Source organism: Podarcis melisellensis (assembly GCF_964234715.1).
Source record: "Podarcis melisellensis genome assembly, chromosome: 12".
In the NCBI taxonomy this organism is placed as follows: domain Eukaryota; kingdom Metazoa; phylum Chordata; class Lepidosauria; order Squamata; family Lacertidae; genus Podarcis; species Podarcis melisellensis.
Window position 1 is genome coordinate 36,831,966 of NC_138544.1, and position 25,411 is coordinate 36,857,376.

At 42.6% G+C, this 25,411-nt stretch overlaps 1 protein-coding gene across 1 annotated transcript; it reads left to right on the plus strand.

The window, feature by feature from the left end:
• Positions 1-8,019: 8,019 nt before the first annotated feature.
• Positions 8,020-25,411, plus strand: LOC309353266 (macrophage mannose receptor 1-like). The gene is made up of 11 exons (XM_081882611.1): positions 8,020-8,210; positions 9,032-9,146; positions 9,743-9,882; positions 10,937-11,039; positions 12,024-12,256; positions 13,577-13,742; positions 14,793-14,948; positions 19,553-19,663; positions 22,223-22,402; positions 23,810-23,848; positions 25,083-25,411. The coding sequence occupies exons 3-11, from the start codon at positions 9,751-9,753 to the stop codon at positions 25,217-25,219; spliced, it is 1,257 nt and encodes a 418-aa protein (XP_081738737.1). The 5' UTR covers positions 8,020-8,210; positions 9,032-9,146; positions 9,743-9,750; the 3' UTR covers positions 25,220-25,411.

The window sequence follows — 25,411 nt, forward strand, 5'->3', positions numbered from 1 at the left end:
TGTCCAACCTCTCCTGCTCTCTGAATTGTATGATCTTGCTTCCCCCCACCCCTCTCTGATTTCTGCCCCAGAGTATAGCAAGGTCTGGGCATAATTATTTAAGTGCAGATAAGTGAATTTTCAGATAGCAAGCATGCAAATAGCCAGACCTGCGAGTATTAGACTCTCAAGGCGTTGCTGGTGCTGACACTTATTGCTATCTCTTAATAAGGAAGTTAAGATGCGGTGAGGTACAGTTTGTGATTATCATCCTCTTGTTGGATCTCAGCAGAATTTCTATTGCCCATTCCTGTTGGAACGGGCATATTCTGTGGCTATATTGTACTACTTTCCAGCACATTTGTATTCTTTTAAAATCTAGGAATATTTGCTTCGATGTGAATTTTTTTTGGCGAACATGTAATTTTAATGGCACCTGTCAAGGAACTGCCATCAGTGCCGGAGGGAGAGAGCAAAAGCCAGATGGATTATAGAGAGCCTCCAGGGATCGGGAGAAGTAGCTCCTTTTCTGGGTAAGAGGATAAACACAGGTCCAGTGGAGAGGAGGCGCAGATGTCGGAAATGGCGAGGTGGTCCCAGGACTCCTTGCCTGGGAGAAGCGAGGAGGGAAAGGGTCCTCCGCTGCCCACGCCCTCTCTGCGCAGAAGGCATTCGCGCAGAGAGGGGCGGCGCAGACTGGGCGTAAAGGAGCTTCTTTGTTGGAGGAAGTTCAAGAAACGCCCACTCACGGATTCTGCCAGTGATTGAGTCAGCCACGGGTGAGTGGTGCTCCGGACAGATAAAGTTTACGTTGGCAGCCAAGCGAGGAATTGGCAGCCAGCCAGGGAGATATTTGCCTGCAAGAGCAACCCCTTGGAACCATAACAACACCAAAGTTAAACATTCCACCCAGAAATAATTTTCTAAGGAACTTGATGGTGCTGGTAATAGATAAAATAATGTTTCAGAGAACAGAATGCTCTTCTAAGTGGACAACTGGCCTGGGAAACAATGGGCATGAAAGATTATTAGTGGGATACACTGTAACTGATTTTATACAGTATAGAAATAAAAACATTCAGAAAACCAGCTACCGTATTTTTCGCCCTATAGGACGCACCGTCCCATAAGGCGCACCTAGTTTTTTGGGGGGGAAATTAAGGGGAAAAATTATTTTTCCCCCCCAGGTGCGGGGCTGGGGCGGGGGAGGCCCACCGGAGCTTCCCCTGACCCCAGCCCCCAAACAGGCAGCTTTCTGCAAGCCGTGGGAGCCCAGGGATGGCTCCCACCGCTTGCGGAGAGGTCCGCAAAGCCTGGACGTGCTGAGCTCAGCGCGCGTAGGCTTCGGCATGCAGGCACCTCTCCGCAAGCAGCGGGAGCGCTCCCCCCGCTTGCGGAGAGGTCCGCGAAGCCTGGACGTGCTGAGCTCAGCGCGCCCAGGCTTCCGCATGCAGGCACCTCTCCGCAAGCAGCGGGAGCGCTCCCCCCGCTTGCGGAGAGGTCCGCGAAGCCTGGATGCGCTGAGTTCAGTGCGCCCAGGCTTCCGCATGCAGGCACCTCTCCGCAAGTGGCGGGAGCGCTCCCCCCGCTTGCGGAGAGGTGCGCGAAGCTTGGACGCACTGAGCTCAGCATGCCCAGGCTTCCGCATGCAGGCACCTCTCCGCAAGCGTCGGGAGCACTCCCCCCCGCTTGCGGAGAGGTCCGCGAAGCCTGGAGAGCGAGAGGGGTCTGTGCGCACCGACCCCTCTCGCTCTCCAGGCTTCAGCGAAAGCCTGCATTCGCCCTATAGGACGCACACACATTTCCCCTTCATTTTTTGAGGGGAAAAAGTGCGTCCTATAGGGCGAAAAATACGGTAATTACATCAGTTAAAGTATAACATAATAAAAAACTTTCTTTCATGTTTACCCTCATTTTAATTGACATGTTTTAATTTGTTTTAATTGTAAAGCTTTAATTGTGTTTTTAAACAAACACATTATGTTCATCATTACAAACTTCCTATGGAATAACTGAATTATATTGCTCTGGAGAATACCTGATTATTTTATTGTTGAATTTATGTTGCATTTACTCCCATTTTTCCTTTGTATGTTTTAGAGCAACTATTATGGATCTGCAACTGCTTATTATATTGGTTTAATTCTGGGACTCGATAGAAAGTTCAGGTAAGTGAACAAAAGAAGAAGCGGAAATCAGATTTTTAACAATTGTAAATACTAACTTTATTTTAGATCATAACTAGGTTAGCATTAGAATTTAAGTCTTCTGTATATAAGGATGTGACACCTGCCCACCATTCATCAGTTACTCTTCTGGTTGACTCTGCAATCCTGTGGTTCTTTTTTAAAAATATATAATTTTTATTAACAGGCCAATCAAATCACATTAATTCCAAATCACATTAGTTCCAAATTATACAGCCAAATTTTTAAAATTTTGTTGGGGGTACCCATACTTCAAGCTCCAAAAGGAATCCAAACATCACTCTTGCTGCTGCTTTAATTAAACAGTTCTATCCAGTTCTGTCCAGATAGTCTCTTTGTTATTTTCCTCATCTTCTTGTTGTCATCATATATTCCTTTCTTTATGATCGCTGATAATCTTCACAAGCAGGTTGAAAACAAACATATCCTGTGTGGGTTTTACACTCTCCAAGAGTCATATCACATAAAGGACAGGCGCCATTTCCACACCTCCGTAAAGAACATTCCCACAGTCTGTCCGTTGATTTCCACAGGCTGGCCAATCTATATCTCAGGGGGCTCTGCCAGGTCAAGAACACATTCCGATCACCATACATTCACATTCCGATGACCCTGGTCCTCCTCCCCCTTGTCCTCCTATGAGCAAGCCTGTCTTAACGAAACTCCATTTGTAACTGCGTCATAAAACTTTCTTTCCATTCCCCGATGTTTCCACCAGTCCTCTCTTTGATCAGTAATTCATTTCCACACAGTTCTTAATCTCCTGCTTGTGATTAGTAATTTGCAACGATTCTTCTCTCTGGAGGGGAGGGTTATTGAATACTCACATAAGACAAAAAAAGAAAAGTTTTTTCCTCCCCCCCCCCTTTCCGGTTCAGTCCAACATACCAATCTTTTAATGATGATTCTTCACTTGATTTATTGTCCAGCCCGTCGCTCCGCTCACAGAGATCCCATTATTCAGCAGTCTTTACTCCCGATCTTCACTTGATGTATGTGCATTAGCTTCTTTCCAATTATATATTTCCAATTATAGATTTTGAGTTAATGCAAACCAGTGCGCGATTAGAGGCAGCGTCAGGGAGAGCCGACCTCACCCGAGGGCTTCATACCAAGTGCCCTCACCCCCTTCTTTTGAATCCGGGGGTGAATTTTGGACACAGCTGGCAAGGCAGTCCCCCCCATTCCCGGGGGGGGGGCAAATGAGGCTGCATACTCCCATATCAGCCTCTTAATTACCTCGTGTGGGTCGGAGAGATGTTATTGTCGGCCATCTTCCAATGCGCCCCCTGGTGGCCCCCCAATCCTGTGGTTCTTTTGATGGTTTCCTATGAGAACATCATATTTCCTTTCCTGAGAGTGGAGAGGGAGGTCTGAGCTTGGCACAGACAGCTGGATGTCAGTTACATTCTCCATGCCACTTAAGGAACTTCCATGGCCATTGCCTTGCTGAAATCAATCTCCAATGACTGGAAAGTGAGCATGGCAGTGGCTGACCAGGAGAAGTCTTGGATCCAAAAGATCCAAAATCATCTTAGTCCCCAACCATGCCCCTGAACTACGGAGAAGCTTGTGTTTGTCAGCATGTGGAAATAATTTAATGGCCAGGGAGATAGAAAATGATGGGGGAGTGCACAAATCCTGCCCACCTTTAATTCTCCTCTGCCACCACTGGCGCCAACTATAAGGGGCCTTTGGTACCTAAGGAACCAGAAAAAATGGTTGTGGGTGCTTGGCACCCACACCGCTGGGCCTCTGACGTGACTTCTTGTGCTTCAAAAAGCACCAGAAATCATGGCTGATGCCTTGTATAGCCTTGGGGGTGGCATCCAAGGCCTTCTTGGACCTCGGACACAACTTCTGGAGTCCCTAGGAGCCGTTGCGGCACACACAATGTGACTTCATGATGTCACAGCACATCATGATGTCACAATACGTCGCACGCTGCTTGGCACCCATAATCTGGGGCCCAAATCAGCGCCCCTGTCTGCAACAGTGAGCCCAGCAATGCTTGGGATACTGCAGTTCAGCCATTTTCATCATTTTAGTTCAGTTAAAGTACAGTTGCAGTGTGTCCGTTGAGCCCCAGGCTACCTCTTGCTTTAGAGTTTACCTGGTGGATGGGGCCTTTTCTCAAAGAGCTCAGTAGCACTTTTCATCACTGCTCTGACTTGCCAATTAAGAAAAACAACAACAACAAATATACGTTTCTTACCTGCCTTTCACAAGAAGGTCACAGGGCAACTTGCAATGTACAAATGCAGTCTTAAGATTTACTAGGCTGCCACAACTGCCTTGTCTCTCACAGCTATATTAGATCTGAGGGTGCTGCTTCCCTCTTTACAAACTTACTGTGCTCTGTTTGCTCCAAGGTTTGGAGGGGGGGCACAGCCCTCCTTTTCCCCTGTGGCCAATGTGGTCTAATGGCTAGACTGTTGAACTATGAGTTTGAGGCTAGAGCTTGAATTCTCACTCAACCATGAAATTCAGTATGTGACCTTGGACCACCAATGTTTCTCACCGCATGGTGATTAAAATATAATATTATACAAAATAACTGGCAATCTGCTCCCCTATAATAGCAACTCAATCTTTAAAGATAATGATTAGGCGTTTTTTGTTAACAGTATTTTGGATGCTGCCAATAAAAAAATTCTGGCAATGCTGCCAGATACAAAATTCAATTCAACATCTAAATCTTTTCTTAAGCTGGTGTTCCATTGGCTAAAACAAACAAACAAACACCCACAAAAACTGAAAACCATTGTAAAAGTATGCAGTGTAAATGAAAGAGAAATTATGCTGTTCTGTTCAATGATTTCATATTGTTTTCTCTAGTTGGTTGGATGGAACTCCAGTGACCTTTGCAAAGTGGGCACCCAATCAACCCAACTTTTCAAATGATGAAGAAACCTGTGTCTACATGTATCGTAAAACAGGCAAGTAGAATAAAAGATTACAATTTTTAAAAGGGGGTGCATATACAATCAATAGCGGGGCAACTGATTAATTAAAATAAACTACCACAAACGGAACCCATGTCACATCACAATAACTATTCTGGCCCACTGAAGATGTGGGTGGATGGAATAATATTACCAGTATTTTGCATTTCTAATTGTCTTCCTTTGAATATCTTAGAATATTAAAATGTTTTAGAGGACATTTTGGGTGTCCACACTAGGGCACTAATACATATGTGGGTCACTACTTTCATTAATGCATTTGCTCACCTTGGTTCACACAGAGAAGACCTTAACACTTGCCAGCGTGGTGTGGTGGTTAAGAGCAGTGGACTTGTAATCTGGGGAACTGGGTTCGCTTCCCCACTCCTCCACATGCAGCTGCTGGGTGACCTTGGGCTAGTCACACTTCCCTGAAGTCTCTCAGCCTCACTCACCTCACAGAGTGTTTGTTGTGGGGGAGGAGGGGAAAGGAGATTGTTAGCTGCTTTGAGACTCCTTAAGGGGAGTAAAAGGCGGAATATCAAGTCCAAACTCTCCTCCTCCTCCTCCTCCTCCTCCTCCTCCTCCTCCTCCTCCTCTTCTTCTTCTTCTTGCCTGTTGCATTAGACCAGTGACCCATCTAGTCTAGCATCCTGTTAGTGCTGTGGCCAACCAGATGCCCATAGGAAGCCTGTAGGCAGGACCTGAGCACAATAGCAGGCTCCCTTCCTGCAGTATCCAGAAACTGGTATTCAGAAGCATATTGCCTCTGACTGTGGATGTAGAACAAGGTCACTGGGGGTTAAGCAGGCAGTGACAGCCTTGTCCTCCATTCATTTGTTGAGTTTGTAGTCATCACTGCCTCATACTGGAGAAAATTCCATGCACTGTGTGAAGAAGTACATTGTTTTGTCTCTCCTGATTATTCCAGCTTTTGGTTTCATTGCGTGTCTATGAGCTCTAATACTATGGGAGGGACAGGACTTTTCTCTGTCCACTTTCTTCCTGCCATGCATAATATAATGCACTTGTATTGTGTCACCTCTTACTTGCTTTTCTTCTGAATACCTCCCACCAAATATTGTAATCTTTCCTTTCAGGGAAGTTGCTTCATCCCCTTTATTATTTTGGTTGCCCTTTTCTGAACCTTTTCCAACTCTACAATATCCTTTTTGAAGTAAAGTGATGACAGCAAATAGACAGTATTCTAAATGCAGTTGCTCCACAAAGTTGTACGTAGAATGGCGTCACAATCGCAGTGTTATTTTCAATTCCTTTCCTAATGATCCCTAGCAGCGAGTTTGCCTTCTGCCCAGCTGCTGAACACTTGGCTGACATCTTCTTCAAGCAATCCATTAGGACCCATGGTCTCGTTCCTCATCAGTCACCACCAGTTCAGATCCCATGTGAAATTAAGATTTTTGGCAATGAAACAAGAGCAACTTGTCAAACTGGGACTGGCTCATCAGCAGTTGAGATTATGTTTGCTTCTAGGTTACCTTCTACAACCAAAATATTCTGAGGACATGGAAAGTCTTTTCTGACTGGGGTTGGAAACCCCACACTGTCCCTTAAAAGGCTGGTATTTCATCCCTGCTGCTCTTCTTGCAAGAAGGTCTTACTTTGAGGCTGCGGCCTAACATGCCTAACCACCAGGCATCTATGCTGCCATTGTTTCTAAGGATCTGAACAAGCCAGTGGGATCTCATCCTTTCCTCAGACAGTTTCATAGTGGGGCCATCCTGAAGTCACCTCCACACAGCATAGATTTCCCTCATGGAAGTCTGCTTCTTTTCATCTACTCTCAAGAGTGCTCTTCCTAGTGGCATTCACCTTTGCTCAATGGATCTCAGAGCTCAAAAACCTTCATGTGTTCCACAAGGACAGTGTAACAGTCTGAATTATTTCTTCCTTTCTCCCTAAGGTTTGCCACCTTTACACTGCCAGCAGAGCCAGTGTGGTGTAGTGGTTAAGAGCGGTAGTCATGTAATCTGGGGAACCGGGTTCACATCTCCGCTCCTCCACATGCAGCTGCTGGGTGACCTTGGGCCAATCACACTTCTTTGAAGTCTCTCAGCCTCACTCACCTCACAGAGTGTTTGTTGTGGGGGAGGAAGGGAAAAGAGAATGTTAGCCACTTTGAGACTCCTTAAAGGGAGTGAAAGGCGGGATATCAAATCCAAACTACTACTACTACTACTACTACTACTCTTCTTCTTCTTCTTCTTCTTCTTCTTCTTCTTCTTCTTCTTCTTCCCTCCTTCTCTCCTCCTGAGACTAGCATTCCCTTGATATCAGTGTTTGTGGACCTTGCAGCTTGGGTAAATTAGATTGGAACAATCACTTACAGCATAGTGCTGAGGCCATCTCTACATGCATAGCGGGGGCAGAGAACAATTTCTTACCTGTAAAGGGGATTTCTGTGCATGTAATAAGATGAACTCAGGTCCCACACTGTAGGTCTTGGGCTGCCTCAGCTTGTGGAGGATTTTTTTCTAGTATGCCTGACCTCTTTTCTAGTTTTTACTTGTTGTTTATTGTTTGACAGAGTGTTCGTTGTTCTGGTTGTGCTATCTTTGTGCCTTTTTCAGTCTCTTAGAGTCTTATATTTTAAAGAGCAAAAAAGAGGACACATTTGCTAACTTCTACTTTTAACTGTGGATCACTATGATGACTCTCATTTTACAAACCCATGAAAAGGAGTACATGTCCTGGAAAAAGAGGACATATGAGATCTCTACTAGGAGGGAGGGTTTTTTGTGCGTGTTTTTAGTTTGCAGCAGGAGTAGCGATTTTGCCAGCAACCACTAAGTGAAGCTTGACTTCCACTTTCATCTTATTATGTGTACGACAATCCCCTGTACAGGTAAAAAAATGTCATTCTTCATTTGGGAGTGATTTCATCTTACTGATGAACACCTAACTTCTTTATTCAGGCTTATGGAATGACATAAACTGTGGTACTAAGAACAGATTCATCTGTGAAAGGCATAACAGTTCTGTCCGTTCAACTCCTGCTCCCACAACGCCTGCACCTGTTGGGGGCTGTGCAGATGGCTGGCTTTTCTTTGATAAAAAGGTAACTAAGAAAGTGATTGCAAATATACTGGTATATTACCCCTTTTCAGTTATTATAGCACATACAATATTTTCCCAGAGCTTGTGGTGTAGTGGTTAAGAGCGGTAGAGATTGCTCTCCATGTCCACACTTCTATGCAAGGGCTCTTTATAGAGGTTCAAAATGAATGTGCACCTAGCTCAGGTGTTAAGCCATCATGATACCGCATCTCTCCATGCCACCACCCCATGTATCTTTTGTACATACTAGAAAGTCTATTGCGTTGCAAAATAGAAGTGTCAGGAACAATGAAATATTTTTTTAAAAAATAAAAAGTGGTATCTTAAAAGCTTGATTATGGGTCAGCTACCCAAAAGAGCAGTGAATTTGTCTTCAAACTAAATTTTCAGCATTTGGTTATGTTATTGTTTAATAAATGACAATCTCGGGGGGGGGGCCGAGCTATTTTCTGCCTGAAGAGGAGCCAGTGAGCAGTGACTGGGTTGGAGAAGGAAGGTAAAGTAGTGTATGATCTACCATTTACAAACCTCTGCAGGCTTGTGGAGGGCCAGAGCAGGAACTGGGTAAATTCCCTCCACCTCTATTTTCCACTGTGTTGGTTAACTTTTTATTAGTTCCTGGCTTCTATATGAAGAAATTAACTACACCACATCCTCCACACAATCTGAATCTCTGTCAAGTCCGTGAATCTGAGGGTTGGGATTTCCCTCTAAAGCCAAGTTAAAATATCCATGTCTGCAACTCAGTACCATCTCATGATGGTTGAGTTCACTAACCATTTCATAATTGATGGAATTTAGGAGTTTTACTCCCCCCCATAGTGCTTCCAGTTTTTTGGCTTGAATGAAGAAGAAAGGAAAAACTGGACCGATGCACGAACTGCTTGTAGAAATCTAGGAGGAAATCTGGCAACTATACCGAACATAGCTACACAAGGTACAGTCGGTTCTTTTAGAACATGTTGCACACATAGACTTAATGTTGACTCAATAATAATAATTTGTTGTTCCTACCCCGCCCATCTGGCTGGGTTTCCCGAGCCCAGGGGTCTTAACACTCATCCCCCCCCACCACTTTCTGAACAAGGCCCAGGAGAAAGGAGCCCTTCCTAAGCTGAGTGAAAACAAGGGATGTTTCTTGTAATCATGGCCTGTTTGTGTTTTTTCCAGGCAAAAATGTAATGAGCTGGATTATGTGGTACTTTTTAAAGCAGGGATAGCCAATGTTGCATCTGCAATATTTTGCTGCATTAAGAGAATGGTCAGGAATGATGGAAGATATAGTTTTTCTCTGTAAGAGAAAATTTAAAATGTTTAAAATGTTTTTGTTTTTTAAAAAGATGCAGTATAGTAAGATCTGAAGTGGACCATAGTGGCAACTTCTGCATGACACAATTTTAAAAAACAAAACAAAACACAACAAACATAAAATATAACTAGATCAGTTTATGGTATCCTATATTGATTACTTATAAGTGAGGGAGAGTATTTACCAAATTCTTTATGATGAAATATGTCCTTGTTTTTATTCAGCATTTTTCATGGTGCACTTAGAAAGTGCCTCAATTGATCCATGGATTGGACTGAATGATATTATTAGTGAAGAGAGTTTTCTATGGACAGATGGAAGTGAGGTCTACTATACAAACTGGGCCAGTGGTTTTCCAAATTATGTAAGTCCTGCTTGCAAAGGCTTTCATCTTTATTTTTTTCAAATACAAGAAATGTTCACTATTTTCCATTCCTGCAGTAAAATTATATATATTCAGAGTGCCTTCTCAGCATTATCACTCCATTAATGTACCAGTCTTCCCATGCCAATCTTGCAAGGTTAGCTGGCCATGTTTTGATATTTAATACGTGGATTGGTATTATGATTGTTAATCCTGATTTTACTCTTTATTGTTCAGTTTACTGTAGTTTACATTGTTGTGAGCCACTCCGAAAATACTCCAGAAGAAGTGTGGAATAGAAATTTTACAAATAGATACATTACATAATTGCTAAAATATATAGGAAGCATCCAAGGTCGGCAGCATGTTCTGAGGAGCCTCTGACAATTTTGACTTAAAGCCAGTTATATTCTTCAGAGTTGCAATTTTTCTCTCAACTCTGCTGCTTTTATTCTGTCTGAATTTTGCCAACGAGTTAAGGACTTAAGTATAATCTGCCAATGCTCCATTTCCTAGTTAGACTGAATTCTTTCCTTCCCACAGCAGCAGTGCCATTCACTTCAATTGTACATCTCCTTGTGTGCTTGGGAATTAAGAAAATTCCGAAAGGCATCTCACCCATTATATTACACATCTTCCTTGATCCACTGACCAGTAAATCAGACACTGCCTCTGTCCAACAATGACTTTTTCTATCTCGGCTTACTAGGACTTAGTTGCATGCAAAGACCAATCTCTCCCACCCAATCTCCTCACCTTCGGCACCCTCTAAATATATTCTAGGGGTTCCCCCAGCCCTCTGAAGCAGATTTGGGTAGGGCATGAGATGTATCCAAGGGAAGGGGGAAATCCCATTGTGCAAGCAGAAATCCTTGTATTGATAGGATGAGCTATTAGGATACCACCCACTGTTATTACTCCAGTTTGATGCTCACACCTTTCTTTATAACAGCTGTGGGGAAGTTTGCCTATGCTTGATCTAGGATTAAAGAATTGCCTCCTGCGCAAATTGATGGCACTTGTCTTATTTGATTTTTATGTTTTATTTCCTTAGGAAGACTGTGTTTTTATTATTAAGGCGACTGGAAATTCAGGAGGAAAGTGGAGAGATGGACCATGTTCTGCCAGGAAAAGCTACATCTGCCAAAGAAACTCTGGTACGTTTTTAGAAGAGAAAAAACAAAAAATATTTTGCAGTTCAGATTGCAATCTGTCCAAAGCCTGTTTTCTGTGCCGTATCATTTTGTCAAAAAACAAAAATTAGATTTCCAGTATTAGAGATTTTGTATTTGGCTGTATAAAGAAAAGAATGCAATCGTGACAACAATATTTTATAGATATACAGAGATGAACCCTGCTGTCAAAGAACCTCAGTTGTACACTTCCTGATATGGGACTTGACTTTTCACTATACCACCCCCAAAATAGGACAGGAGGAGGCTGCTGGAAAAAAGTTTAGTTCTATTTCTTTTAAAAACAATTTTTATTAAAGATTTTCATTGTTTACAAAAGCACATGCACATGGGGGTTTTGTGTCAGCGTCACTTGGGTAGGTTCTCTTTCTATTTGCTTGTTATGTTTCCATGGTAGTGAGAGAGGTTAGGGTGACCTAGGGTGTGGCTGGTTGTCTTTGGTTGGCTGCAGTGGGATTTGTGTGTGAGAGAGAGGTGTGTTGTTGGGTTAAGTTAGCCATATTGATTCTGTTAGTTCTTTTTTAGTGTCATAATATCTAGCCATGTTGCAAGTGACAGCCTGCCCCCTGATCAATGCACTTTTATTTTAACAAGAAGAATACACCCCCATGAGTACAGCCACCCTCCGAGGTCTGTTTTTGGACATAAATTACCAGAATAGAAACAGAAATTTTTATCATCTACGAATGATGGTGGCTAGGAAACTAACTGAAGAATAGTCACTTGACTTCTATGAAAAGAAATGAATGTGTTTCAAGTAGGTCTGCTGGCTGCTTCTTAGGAATTTGATGTGCTTCTTTTGTGGCTGTAAAGAATAGAGTTTGACTAACATGTTGGTTTTAATGTTTCTCTGCAAATGTTCAAATATTTCAGTATGAAATGAAATCAAATTTTAGGAATATATGCAGTCTAAAACAATTTCTGGCTTTTTGTTTGTTTTTGCCATAGATCCCGCATTACCATACTTTGAAACAACAATTCCAGCCTCAGGTTATTTCAATTTTGGGAATAGCAGTTACTTTTTCCTTGGCACCAAAATGACATGGGAAGAGGCCAGGAAAAAATGCAATTCTGAACAGTCAGAGCTTGCCAGCATTTGGAATCCCTACATTGAATCATTCCTATGGCTAAAGGTGTTGAAATATGAGGAGCCTGTGTGGATTGGTCTAACTAGCAACACGGTAAGAACATGCAATGTACGTTAACATAATACTACTTTTCCACTCCAAGGGTTTGTATTCAGAAGGACATAGTTAGAAAGCATAGGGCTTTCATTAGCTGATTTTATTCAAAACTAGGGACTGCCCCTGCTTACTACACTTGCCAACCCCACCTAACCTTTTGGCAACCACTCTCTCCCCACATCCGACCAACCGCCCTCCCTTTATTCACCCACCCCTTCATCCTCCCTGCACATCCTCCCTGCATCATTAATCATCATTATTATCATTGGCATAAATTTAAATCTAGTTCTTCTTTCCAAAGGAGCCCAGGGTTGCAAGCCATGTAGGGCTTTGTGTGCTAGTACTAAGACCTGGAGAACTCCAGGTATATGGCGGTGTACAATTTTTTAATAATAATAGGGCCTGGTAGGTCACTAGCAGCCAATGCAGTATTTTCTGAATTATATTATTATTATTATTATTATTATTATTATTATTATTATTATTATTATTTATTATTATTATTATTATTTATTATATCCTACCCTTTTCCCTGATAGGGACTCAAGGCACCTCACAGCTATATATAGTACAACTAATCAATGCAAGGTATCAGATAACAAGAATTGATCAGTTGCCAGCAGTCTAAACACAGTGATTAGGGAGCAATATATGTAACACAATGCCCAGTTGGGACAGAACAGGAATACTTGCCATTTCTCAGTCAATTATATATACCTCCACTAACCCAACGAGGCCTCATTCTATCAAGAAGAGTCAGAGCATGAGCTAGTCTAAGCAATTTCTCAATAATTGGTGACACAGGGTCACATTGGGCTGTCCCACTTACCAATCCAGCAGCTGTATTCTGCAGTAGTTGTAGCCTCTGGGTCATCTTCAAGGCAAGACCCACATAAAGCACTTTGGAGTAGCTCAGGTGAGAGGCACCAGAGCATGGACAACTAAGGCCCAACTATCTTAGTTCAGGAACAGATATAACTGGATGACTAGTGCCCATCTAGCCTTTGATTGCTTCCAGACCCCTGTCCAAAACCTTCCTGGCTTCTCCAGATTCAGATGGAGTGGATAGAGTTATGTGTCATCAGCATACCAATGACACCATGCTTCAGATCTCCAGATGACATCTCCCAAGGGTTTTTTCAATAGATATTAAACAGCACAAGGATGCCTTCAGTTGTCATAGCTATAGCATTACCCAGAATTCATCACCTGATTGTGTTTCTGTAAATAAAATGAAAGCGGGGTGTGGAGATGATGTGGAGCTCATGTTATGGGAAATAAACTACAACCAGCATGTGTTGTTCCAATGTGCATTAGAATGGTGAGCACTACACATGGATAAACAACCGGAGACTGATGTATACTAACTGGGCACCTGAAGAGCCAAAGCACAAAATAGCCTGTGTCTTCATGGACCTTGAGGGTCATTGGAAAACAGGAACTTGCAATGAAACATACTTATTTATCTGTGAGCAGCATCACGGTAAGCAAAGATATATCTCTCTTTTAATGTGGGGCACAGCACTCTAATTCCAATAAGGTCTCCATTTCAACACAGAGCTGAGAACTGTACTCTAGACACTGATCTGATAGCATCTTGATAAAACAGTTTATTCTGATTTTGGAGTATACAATTCTGAACACAGAAATCATTTTCGCCCAGTGTGTTGCTATCTATATAGATATTGTTCAGTTCCTTTTATAGGAACACCATCTACCACTCCCACCATAGGTGGAAATATGTGCCTTTACGTTGCTGTTTTTGCAGCTCCAGCACTTAGGGAAAAGATTGGGAGTTTATATGTGATAAGATCACTGGTGGTGTAATGACACCTCAAAATTATTTTAAGAAAGGATTCTTCCACCCTTGCTGAAATTGTTTTCACAGGCAGCTTGCTCCATATTCTTTCATAGTGCAAGACAAACTGGGGGGAAAGATGATACTTACAAACAAAAACAACACGTTACTACCTTCCTATGCATTTGATTGATTGATTTATTGTGGCTGCAACAACCTAATTTTGTGTGTGTGTGGATTTAATTTTAAATTCTCATCCATTGTATTTTCTTCTTTGTTTCTTTAGTTCCTATATGTTATGGAATCATACGTTTTTGATTAAAGAAATAAAAATAAGTATTTAGATTTTGGGGTTGGCTTTCTATGTAAAATCATTCCCTCTGATTAAAAGCTTGACCTGTCAATCACAGCAGAGCTCCCTCTCCTTGTCTCCACATCTCTCTGGTGTTTGCTCTCCCTTCTCCCATCATCTGGTATGCTAAAGGTAATTTTGCTTTCAACAGGCACCTGTCTACAGCAGTTTCTTTAAATGTTTGGCTTACCGTGGCACAGTGGGGTCCACCGTGGCACAGTGTGCGAACTTGCACAGATCCCATATCCCCTTTTATAAGCCAAAGGGGCATCATGCTTTGCCTCATGACTCAGGACCTGTCTAAACCTTAAGCACTCCCCTTGTATTTCTAGGTTTCTAAGATGCCTTTATTTAAAAAAAGAAAACTACTTGCTTTATAACAGGTGCATTCCCAACGGAGGCACCACAGCTGCCAGGAAAATGCCCTCCTCCACCAAAAGACGACGGGAGAACTTGGGTTCCTTTTCGGGCTCATTGCTATAAATTCTACCCTGCTTGGGAAACTTGGTGGCAAGCGGCCTTCAGGTGTTCTTATTTTGGTGAGTGTCATTTTGAAAAAGGAATTGTTTTACAAATGAGAATGGTAGGAAGAAAAATGGTACAGCCCATGGCATGCAGGAAATTCTTTCTTTCCAATAATAAAAAGTTTTATTATCAAAATAATACTGAGAATAATGTGTTACAGACCTGGTATCAGGGATCAGCACCAACAACCATTTGCTGATGGCCTGAGTTCCCTGAACACCAGCCAGTCTTCCTCTCCTTGCCCAATCCCAAAGCATTGTTGGTGCAGCCAAAACCCCCTGTTGCCATGGCTCACCTTTTGATTCCTCTATAATGCCTCTGGGCCCAGATAGAATGTTCTTCCACTGGGGCCATAGAAGCCCCATGGGAGAATTTAAATAGTGCTTTCCTGCTACACTGGCTTTTTGCCACTGGTGGCACACTTGCTTTCCTCAATGAAGGAAAAATGGGCCAGGGGCAAAAGGAAAGCAGAGGAGAGCTCAAGCAAGCAGAGTTAGCCCTACCTGGGAAGGAGTCTTCATCATCTGTGCCTTCACTGCCCTGGACAGGGCCTTTGCCACTTCACCATGCCTGCCAAGGGACATCACTGTTGCCAAGAACAGACCGGCAAGAGCTGCAGAGGGCCCTGTCAAACCTGGCATTGTTCTGCCAGTGTGGAACCATTCAATTCTTGTTTTCATATGTTGGAGGTCTTACCTGTCCTTCAGAATAAGTTCCCAGGTCAGGTTGCAACAATACAAAGTTAAAACCAGCCCTGAGATTTGTGGGATGTAAAACACATAGCAGTCAAGTACAACATGCTTAGAGTGGGCATGTGACTAGAGGTGGGCATTGCCTTATCTGCCCATGTAAGAAAAAGGGCAAGGCAGGGAGCACACTTCCTCTTTTCTCTCTCTGACTCCATTCGTCGAAGAAGCAACATCTCTTCAGCTAGAGATGCCCTGTTGGCTTTCAGCCCAAAAGGGACAAAGGAACCATCTCCATATGGGATAGATTCCATGTGGACATATTTTGTAACCTAGGTCTGCCTTCAGGGATTCAATTGTGAACTGAATGATACTATGAGTAAACTTCTTTTTACTGACTTTAAATAAGATTGTCATGTCTATTCTTTTTAAGAGGGACAAAAGGGGATTACCAGGAATCTATATTAATAAGCTTAAACAAGCTTGAAACAAAGCTAACTGCTGTGTGTTTAAAAAGAGGAATGCACTCTGCTAAGTAAAGGGACTTACTAACGCAAGTTATATGAAGAATATTATTTAACAGTATATCCTCTCCTGCCTCCCTGAACGTTCCCACAAGATTTACATACATCAGGTGTGAAAAGCCAGGGGAAAGAGAGGCACCATCATATGGCAGAAGTGATAAAATGAAGGTGCAAGAGGACATATCTCTGTGGAAAGAGAATTCCACAACTTAGGGCCATAGGCCTGTTCTCTGTTGGGCTGCTATTCCTTGCACTTCCAAGGTCAGTGGAATTAGCAAGACAGCAATTTGAGAGTATTTATACTGAAGAGATCAGTTTCCGATACTTGAGGCCTGCACTATTTAGGGTTTTTAACACAAATGGGATCACCTTGAAATGCGTCTAGAAATGAAAGGGCTACCTATACAGATGTTTTAAATTAGGCTGTGTCAGTTCTAAATGGAACCTCAGCCAATCATCTGCCAGTTCATCCATCCATCTCCACCAGTTCATATTGCTGAATATACTACTATTTCTGCTGCTGCTGCTGCTGCAATATTTCTCTGAAGAAAACTTGTATCCTGTTTCAAACTGATTGACCAAATAAATTCTATTTGATAGAATTTGATAGAATGGGTTAATCCGAGTTCCTCCTACTCAGTAAACATGACATCAAAGTCACACAGGCACCCCATTAATATAAATACTTTGAAAGGGTATCATCTTTCTCTTCCAGAGAACTGAGGTGATTTTTTCCCCCTTTTATGTGTAATTAGAAATACAGAGTGAAAAACGTTTTCAGTACTGGAGCTCAGGATTTTTGTGAACCATCTGATTTGTAAAAATGACATTTCTATTGAATGTTTGCGTAAGTGATTTTCTTTAACTGTTAATTATTATTTTCTACAAATGGGTAGGTTACAATGATCCTTCTCCAATAGAAATTATGCAATAGAATAGCAGTCACAAGCATTTGAAAGAAAGATATACCGTATTTTTCGCTCTATAAGATTCACCAGACCACAAGACACACCTAGTTTTTGGAAGAGGAAAACAAGAAAAAAAATATTCTGAATCTCAGAAGCCAGAACAGCAAGAAGGATTGCTGTGCAGTGAAAGCAGCAATCCCTTTTGCTGTTCTGGCTTCTGGGATAGCTGCGCAGCCTGCATTCACTCTATAAGACGCACACACATTTCCCCTTACTTTTTAGGAGGGAAAAAGTGAGTCTTATAGAGCAAAAAATACGGTATATATTTTCTCTAAATATTCAGAACTTCATATTGCTGCCAGTGCTGGATAGTGATTTATTGGTCTTATCTTGTTAGGCAGTCTTTTTCTTTCTTTTTTTTTTTTTAAATAATTTTTATTAAGATTTTCCAAATTAAAACAAATAACATCCAATTCATAAACTTTTTTCCAATATCCAGGACTTCCCCTCCCCACCCCCTCTTGTGTTCCAAATCTTCCAAAAAGACAATAAAATTCAACAAATTCTTATTCCCAAAATACACTCATCCTCATTAACTTAATTTATCCAAATTTCCATCCCCTAAGGTCGATCTATTCCCTTCCACGAGTTCCCCCCGTTCAAATATAATACTAATAATAATAAAATAAAAACAAATAATAGTTTTACAACCTTTGGATTCCAAATTTCCCTCCCCTCGTTCCCTGTTGCATTCCTCCTATCCCTCCACTTCTAACCTCTTCCTGAAGATCCCACATTTCAATAAATCCACATCCCTCTGGTCCTTTACCGGCCTTTTTAAATTGCACGTGTCCAATCATAAAAGGGGTCTATCAATAAAAAGGGGGCCCATTTCTTCTATCCAGATTTTTATAACCAGGAGTAAAAACCCCAAATTTATATCCATAAGCTTGTCAAATCTGGATATCCCAAATGTTCCCACCCCAATTCTGTCCTATTCTTATTATTTCCTTGTTCTTGCCAGTCCAATCTTAAAAGGAGTCTGTCAAAAAAGGGGCCCATTTCCTCTATCCAGACTTTTATAACCAGGAGTAATAACTCCAAATTTATATCCCTAAGCTTGTCAAATCTGGATATCCCAAATGTTCCCACCCCAGTTCTGTCCCATTCTTGTTGTTTCCTTGTTCTTGTCAGTCCAGTCTTAGGAGGAGTCTATCAAAAAGGGGCCCATTTCTTCTATCCAGATTTTTGTAACCAGGAGTAAAAACTCCAAATTTATAACCATAAGCTTGTCAAATCTGGATATCCCAAATGTTCCCACCCCAACTCTGTCCCATTCTTGTTGCTTCCTTGTTCTTGTCAATCATTCTCTTCCTTTTTACTTCCCTGTTCCCTCACAGAAATGTTCTTTTTCCAAAAGCTTCTAGTGTCTCTACAGAGGCTTGTTGTTCAAAAGCAGAACATTGCGTCATGTTCCTTTCAGTTTTGAACAGATAGATCCATTGTTCCCGGTAGGGTGAAACCCTCTGTAGACAAAATAATGCTCCATTTCTGCAGTTTCCCAGGAGATTAAAAGTTCCCTTCAACTGTTCATGTTTCCCGTCGAAAACACATGCAATATCCCTCAGCTCCTCTAGATGGATTACAGTAACAATGTTCCCTTCCGGATCACGTCCACCAGTCCAAGTAACTTGTAAATCCTTATTTGAAACAATTTATCTTCAATTTATAGCAAATGTAGCCGGCAAAGTCCTCATAACAAAGTCTCAGTTTTATTATTCCGTTTTGACAGCTCTTGACAGCTGTCAAAACCTCCGTTTCTCTTCTCCAGGCACTTTCACGGATCGCTCCAGGGGTTCGGGGGGGGGGTTGCTTTTTGATACAAATTCCACTTTTCTCCTCCAGCTCAATCTTATAATTTTCCCTCGCGAAGTTGTTAGTTCAGCAAGATAAGGTTCCACTCGATCTTAGTTATCCAGTCCTTTGTTTTGACTCTTCTACAATTTAGGGGGGGGCTGACTTCCTTTTTTCCACCTCCCCCGTTCGCTCCCAATTTTTTAAAAAATTTAGCTCTCTTTTTAGTCCATATTCCAATTACTCACGGGTTCTTCTTTTAGGTCCAAATTTTCAATAGAAGAAGTCAGCGCTCTCCGCCGGATGGCTCGCGGCTGCGCTCGGCAGGGATAGCAGAGGACTCAAAGCACCACGCTCCTCCCCGGCACCCGATCCACAGCCTTTAAAAAGGCTCTTCACGAGTCGGGAGGGCGCTAACGGTGCCAGCCGAGTCTCCATGTCCACGGCCTCCGTGGCCGTGGTTTTTACGGGTCCCCGCATCGCCGGTGCGGTAGGACCCAGCCCCTGCCGAGCAGGCTCCCTCCGGAGCTCGGAGGGAGCCCGCCATTCGGCGATGGCGCCGACCCGGAAGTCTGTTAGGCAGTCTTTTTCAAGGAGAAGATAACTTTTTAATGAGTTTACTTTATTCCTGTGGTATATCTCCTAGGTGGCACCTTGGCTTCAATAGAAGATTTAGCTGAACTGGATTTTTTGTTGGAGTACACTCAGCAATTCAGCAAGGAAGAATTTTGGATTGGATTGTTCAAAAATATAGATGGTAATTGTTTAACACTCAATATTTATATACATAATAAATGTATTATCTGTATTTATGCAAAAGTGTCCTCAAATATGACACACATTTCCTTTGGAGGGGGGAGTTTGGACGTAAAAGAGCTCAGCAGCAAAAGCCATCGGTTGTAAGCGAATGATGCTTACATCTTCTTGGCAAGCATTCAGGAAAAAGGAAAAAGTTCACCCATTATCTGAGAATTCATCAACTAGATGGTAAACAGTAGTATAGGAAACATCTATGCCATGGGTCGGCAAACTAAGGCCCAGGGGCTGGGGCTAGCCCTATTGCCTTCTGGACCCGGCCCACAGACGGTCCGGGAATTGCCACGTGAATTGGCATGGGGATTCTGATTGTTCAGGCTGCCCCATTCCTCACCCCCCTCACACATACTGTGGCGGCGCCTCCTCCCTCCCTCCTCCTGGCTTCTCCCTGCCCTGCCTAGCGGAGGAAGGGGGCTGGGCGGAGCCAGCTGAGCGCCATTTTAAGCAGCCCCTCTCTGGAGCCAGCCCTTTCATGCCGCTCATCACCCCGCCACCACCACCAGCAGCAGCCCCTGCCGCTCGCAAGGCACAGGTAAGCAACCACTGGGGCTCATCCGGTGCTGTGGCGAAGGGAGGGGAGAGTTGTGGGAGGGGGTTGGTTTTTTCCAAAACATAGTCCAACCCCCCACAAGGTCTGAGGGACAGTGGACCGGCGCCTTGCGGAAAAAGTTTGCTGACCCCTGACTATGCTTTCAAATAATCAAGCCCTGCCCCTAACCACATCTCTTTCAACTTGACTTATGCCATTACTTGAAGTTCCATCCCAGATGTCCCACTAGGCATATTGGGAAAATAAAATTTATAATTACTACATATTTTGGGAAGTGGCTTGTCCTTTTGTCCTCCGTAGGTTCAGGCATCTCTCAAGATATCATTGCCAAACTTGGCATGAGGATTCCTGAAGTTCGGGTGACAGTTTTCATTGATGTTGGAATGCCAGTCACTATTTTGAATCAAAATGGTGGTCCGAAATGTCACTATCTCGCACTCGCCAAGCGAGTGGCCATCCAAGTAGAACCAGTACCACCTCAACACAGTGCCAAAAACCCCTAATTTGTACAGCCACTCCAGAAGGATAGAATGGCCATGATATCGAAAGCTGCTGAGAGGCCAAGGAGAATTAACAAGGGCGTGTTTCCCCCCTCTCTCTCTTGATAAAAGTCATCATACAGGGAGAGCAAAGCAGTTTCTGTGCGAAAACCAGACCTAAACCCGATTGAAATGGATTTGAGCCTAAAAATCATAGCTCCCTTTTTCATCCCCATTTCACATTGGTTCAGCAGTTGAGAACAAAGGACTATGTGGTGTTAAAATGGAGGATGCTACTCAATTAACATATGCAAACTTCCTGTAACCCCATCCCAGTCTCATGACTGCATGTGATAAACTGTAAAGAATTAGATCGCCACACCGTTGCAGTGGAAATTTACAGCTAACCTCCATCTCAAGCCCTATGGAAAAACACTGGCATTCCCTTCCCTGCTGTCTTCAATACTCACATTTTTTCCAACTTTTTAATGTAACATGAAATAACTGGGAGGAGGAAATGTGATGTAGCACCTCTTTTCCCTGCCCACCTCCTGACCATAAAGGTTTTCAAAAACCAGCAGCGCAATGAAAGGGAAGCGCTGCCGCGGCCGCATTTGAGCAGCTAAACCCCGCCCCAAGCCTTCACCTGATTGGTTGGCTCCCTGGGGGCGCGGCGCGGCAGCCGGGACAACTGGGCAGGGGCCGGAACGTCCCCTGCCAACACGGGAAACAGCTCCCGCTCACAACTCCTCCTCTCTGTAAGGAGGAGAGGCTTTTTAAAAACCCCTAATTTGACATTAGCCCAATCCCCAAATTTATCCAGGCCGTGAAATCATCCAGGTCAGGTGGGAACGTTGGATCACTGTCTGTGTGTACATTTGCACTGCCCTAATAACAAAACAAATTGCCCTGTCTATTTAAAAACCATGATTTATAGGTTTCTTTGAATTGCTTGGCAACACTGGTCACGTTCTACTAGTAAACAATAATTCAAAAAATGGCTTTGATCTGGAGCAGTGTCAATGTTCCCACTTACCATGGCACCTCTATGTTGTCTGCACATGTGAGCCAGACAACCAGTACTTTCTTCTGATGATCCTGACGGTATGGAGTGCTGTCATTTATTTCATTTTTTTGCTATCATTGGCAGCCATTTTCTGCTGGCACCTATGGCACCAGACCCTCCTTTTTCTAGACCAAAAAGAACACTGCAGAGAACCATCCAAAATAGTGCTAAATATGGGGGGGGGGGATGCTGTCAGAAATCAGAGGCACTCTCCCCTTATTGTTAGTGTATTCAGTGTTCTGATACGATAATGGCAGTAGCTTGCATATTCTCCAAACTGAAAAAGGTGAAGAGGAAAAAGGATCGCTGTAATTTTAAAACACGTTTCCATATAGTATGTTTTACAGTCATGGTGCTACTCTTCTCCTTTCCGTCATAATGCTATTTATATATTTTTATAATTAGGAGAATGGATGTGGAAGGATAAAACTCAAGTGGGTTTTGTCAACTGGAGAGGTGAAGAGCCTACATTCAATCCTCAAGCTTTTCGGGATCAGAAATGCATTGCCATGAACAGCAATGATGGGAAATGGTTGGTTACGGGCTGCCACGATCGTATGTCATTTATATGTAAAACGCCCAAAAGTAAGTCATAAATTATTATTAAACTAAATTTTAGCCATAATTCTGATATAATACAATAGGGGAATATTGAGTTCAATAGAACTGCAGTTAGTGTTTTAAGGTGATCTTGTCCAAGTGCTCTCTCGCTTGATTCATTGTACAGTACTAGAAGTTTAGCCTTATCTCTTTATCTGCTTCCTTCTTCACAAAGCTCTCAAAGGAAGGTGTTTCTGTGATTCTACAAAACAGACTTTTCCCTACCTCAGCAGTTTAACAACCTTCCACCCCCTGCTATGCTTACTAGCAAGTTCTTAGCATTCTATCCAAATGGTCAGTCATTCCTTTTCTACCAGAAACTGTTGGTATTTTGTATTTTGGTTAAAGGAAAAAACACTAGGTAGAAGAGAAAGAGAGTTCCCTGGATGCTTAAGATCCAGGTTTGAGGTAAGTACGCTTTGGTGTCTCTCACCAAAGCAGAGATTTAAAATCACAAAATATGCAGCAAAGTAAAGCATTGAAATTTAGGTTGTTAGACCTTTAAAATATCCTCTTTTAGGTTGCTTCCAAAGTTCCCCACTTCCCTTAGCACAGAAAGAAACCACACATTTGGCTGGTTAAAAATGGTTTACTAACAAACACTTCAAAGGCCAGATTCATGTGCTTTTCCATACAGCAGTAAGAAAAGACAGGCAGTAAGACTTAGGTTCCAAAGTGATGAGAGTTTCTAAATCGTTTGTAGAGAAACACAAAGATGGCTTGTTTAAGCCATGAATGCAATAAACATTTCAAATGGTTCTCATTTTTAAATAGTAATGTGTTGGATTTAAACTTCAAAGTTAGGAAGAGCCCTGTCTAGCATACATACAAGTTATTTTCATGTTGTGATATGTCAAGGCCCAAAGCCTGAAAAATAGAAAGTTTTCCCTACAATATTGATAGACCTTGCCTAATATCCAAGTGGATATTGCAATCAAATGTTTGAAAATCAGCTTTTTTGTTGTTGTTCAAATAAAGTTGCACTAATACGGCCAGTAAAGCTAGATGAGCGCCGCAACCCCAGAGTCGTTCGCGACTGGACTTAACTGTCAGGGGTCCTTTACCTTTTTTAATACAGTATACTTTACCATTAAGTGTTTGACAACATTTGAAGGACCAATGGGCCAAATCATCTTTTGGTGAATCAAATGCCCCAACCTGGATTCTTGCGCTGGGGAGTGGGGGTGGGGGCCAGATCTGCTGGCAGAGACGCTGCTTAGGTTTCCTTCCACTCAAAACTCCCACTGGTTCACTTTCCTGCTGATCAGAACTCTTGAGCTAAACAGCAGCAACATTCCCTTGCATAACTATCTTCCTACTTGGCTGAGTAGGAAGTTCTGTGGTTTGCAAAATGTATATGATTACACCTTAAGCATGTATTTTATTTTGCAGTTAATGACGAAACAACTAAAGCACCTACAAACAGTACAGGTAAGACTATTAATGACACATGGTCATTCTGCTTGGATAGCTGGCACTACACCCTCACTGGTATTACTAATGTCAGTATTTTTTAAAAAATATATAAATTTCATACATTTATATGCCGCTTAGAAATTCTGTATATTAAGTGGTGTACATAAAATTTCTATTCTAAACAAAACATACCAGGGGTGGGGGGAGAGACAGTTAAATTCCATTATTATAAACAACAGCACCCTACCTTGAAATGCCAGCTGAAATAAAAAAACCATTGTCATGCCCCTGAATTTCAGCAAGTAACATGGCAGGAAGAAATCCCTTTAGAACAGAAAGCAATGACTAGAAAGTCCATGCCCATAGAACAAAAACAGCACTGAAAGCGCTCATCAAATATCGAATTCCATGATGAATGAACTACTGCTCTACACTAGAGGGGTTGATGCAGCATGGATGACCCCATCCATAGGCTAATCCAGCCCACAACAAATTCTCTAATCAAGGCATTGCTCTGCATGGTGAACAACTCCTCCCTCCTGAGCACAACAAGACTGTGTTGTCCAATACCATCAAACAACTGGTGGCCATTTGGCTTGGTGGGCTTGCCTCCCCTGGTTGTATTCATGCCTTTGGTAGCAAAATGGCAGGCTGTAATCAGCAGCTGAACCTCCTCTCAGGAGGTTTTTGCAGGCTACTGGGGGTGAGGAGGAATAATGACAGATCTGCTTTCTGGTAAAGAACTTTTCCTTTGAAGTGAAAGAGTTGGGGAGTGGGAGAGAGAGATTTTGATTTATTGGAAAATTCCGTAGTAGTGCATGTGAAAAGTGGGGAGGGGGAGCCCCTGAGGTTAGGTTCCCCTTTCATGGGCACATGAACAGAATAATGCTGTCATTTTTAGCCACAGTGTTGAAACTACTGGGGGAAGATACACTATTGCTTGGACACATGGAAATTGTTCAGCAGTGTCCCACAGCTTTGGAGTTACATTCCTTCATAGCCCTTTCTTTTAAGAGGGTCAATCTGTTTCTACTTTGAGTAGAATAAAAGCTGCTCCTATACATGCTCAGGTTGTGACTCCACATATTTCCTCCCTACAAATAAGGGGCAATGTTCATGGTTTGCAAGTTCACAACACGCTGTGCTTAGGTGCAGTAAACACCACCCAGACATCCTTCTTATCATAGTGTAAAGTATTTAATGTCTTGGTTTTGTATGTATATATCTACACCTTTTCTCTCGTTGGCAGTGCAAGAAGAAGATGTCTCTGCATTTGCACACGGCAAATATTTGAAAGTCGTTCTCCCAGTCATCTTCATCCTCATCAGTGCAGGTATCACAGCCTGTATTTTCTACAGAAGAAGAAGAAGAAGCAGGCAACTATAAACAACAGCAGGCTTTGACAATCCCTTCCATTGTGACCGTGTGATAATTCTTCAGGAAAAAATGGCTCAGAATCACATGTGGTGGATGAAGAGGGAAATTAACAAATGTAGGCACTAATGCTATCTGTATACATTTACCTGGAAGTAAGCCCATTGAACCCCCATTCAGACTTACTTCTGAATTGACAGGTGA

Bases quoted from the DNA above. Each gene is read 5' to 3' on its own strand.
- LOC309353266 (XM_081882611.1), top strand. From the start codon at position 9,751: ATGGTGCACTTAGAAAGTGCCTCAATTGATCCATGGATTGGACTGAAT. The intron at 12,257-13,576 runs GTAAGAACATGC...AATGTGCATTAG, and splicing joins TTGGTCTAACTAGCAACACG to AATGGTGAGCACTACACATG. The intron at 19,664-22,222 runs GTAATTGTTTAA...TTTTATAATTAG, and splicing joins ATTGTTCAAAAATATAGATG to GAGAATGGATGTGGAAGGAT.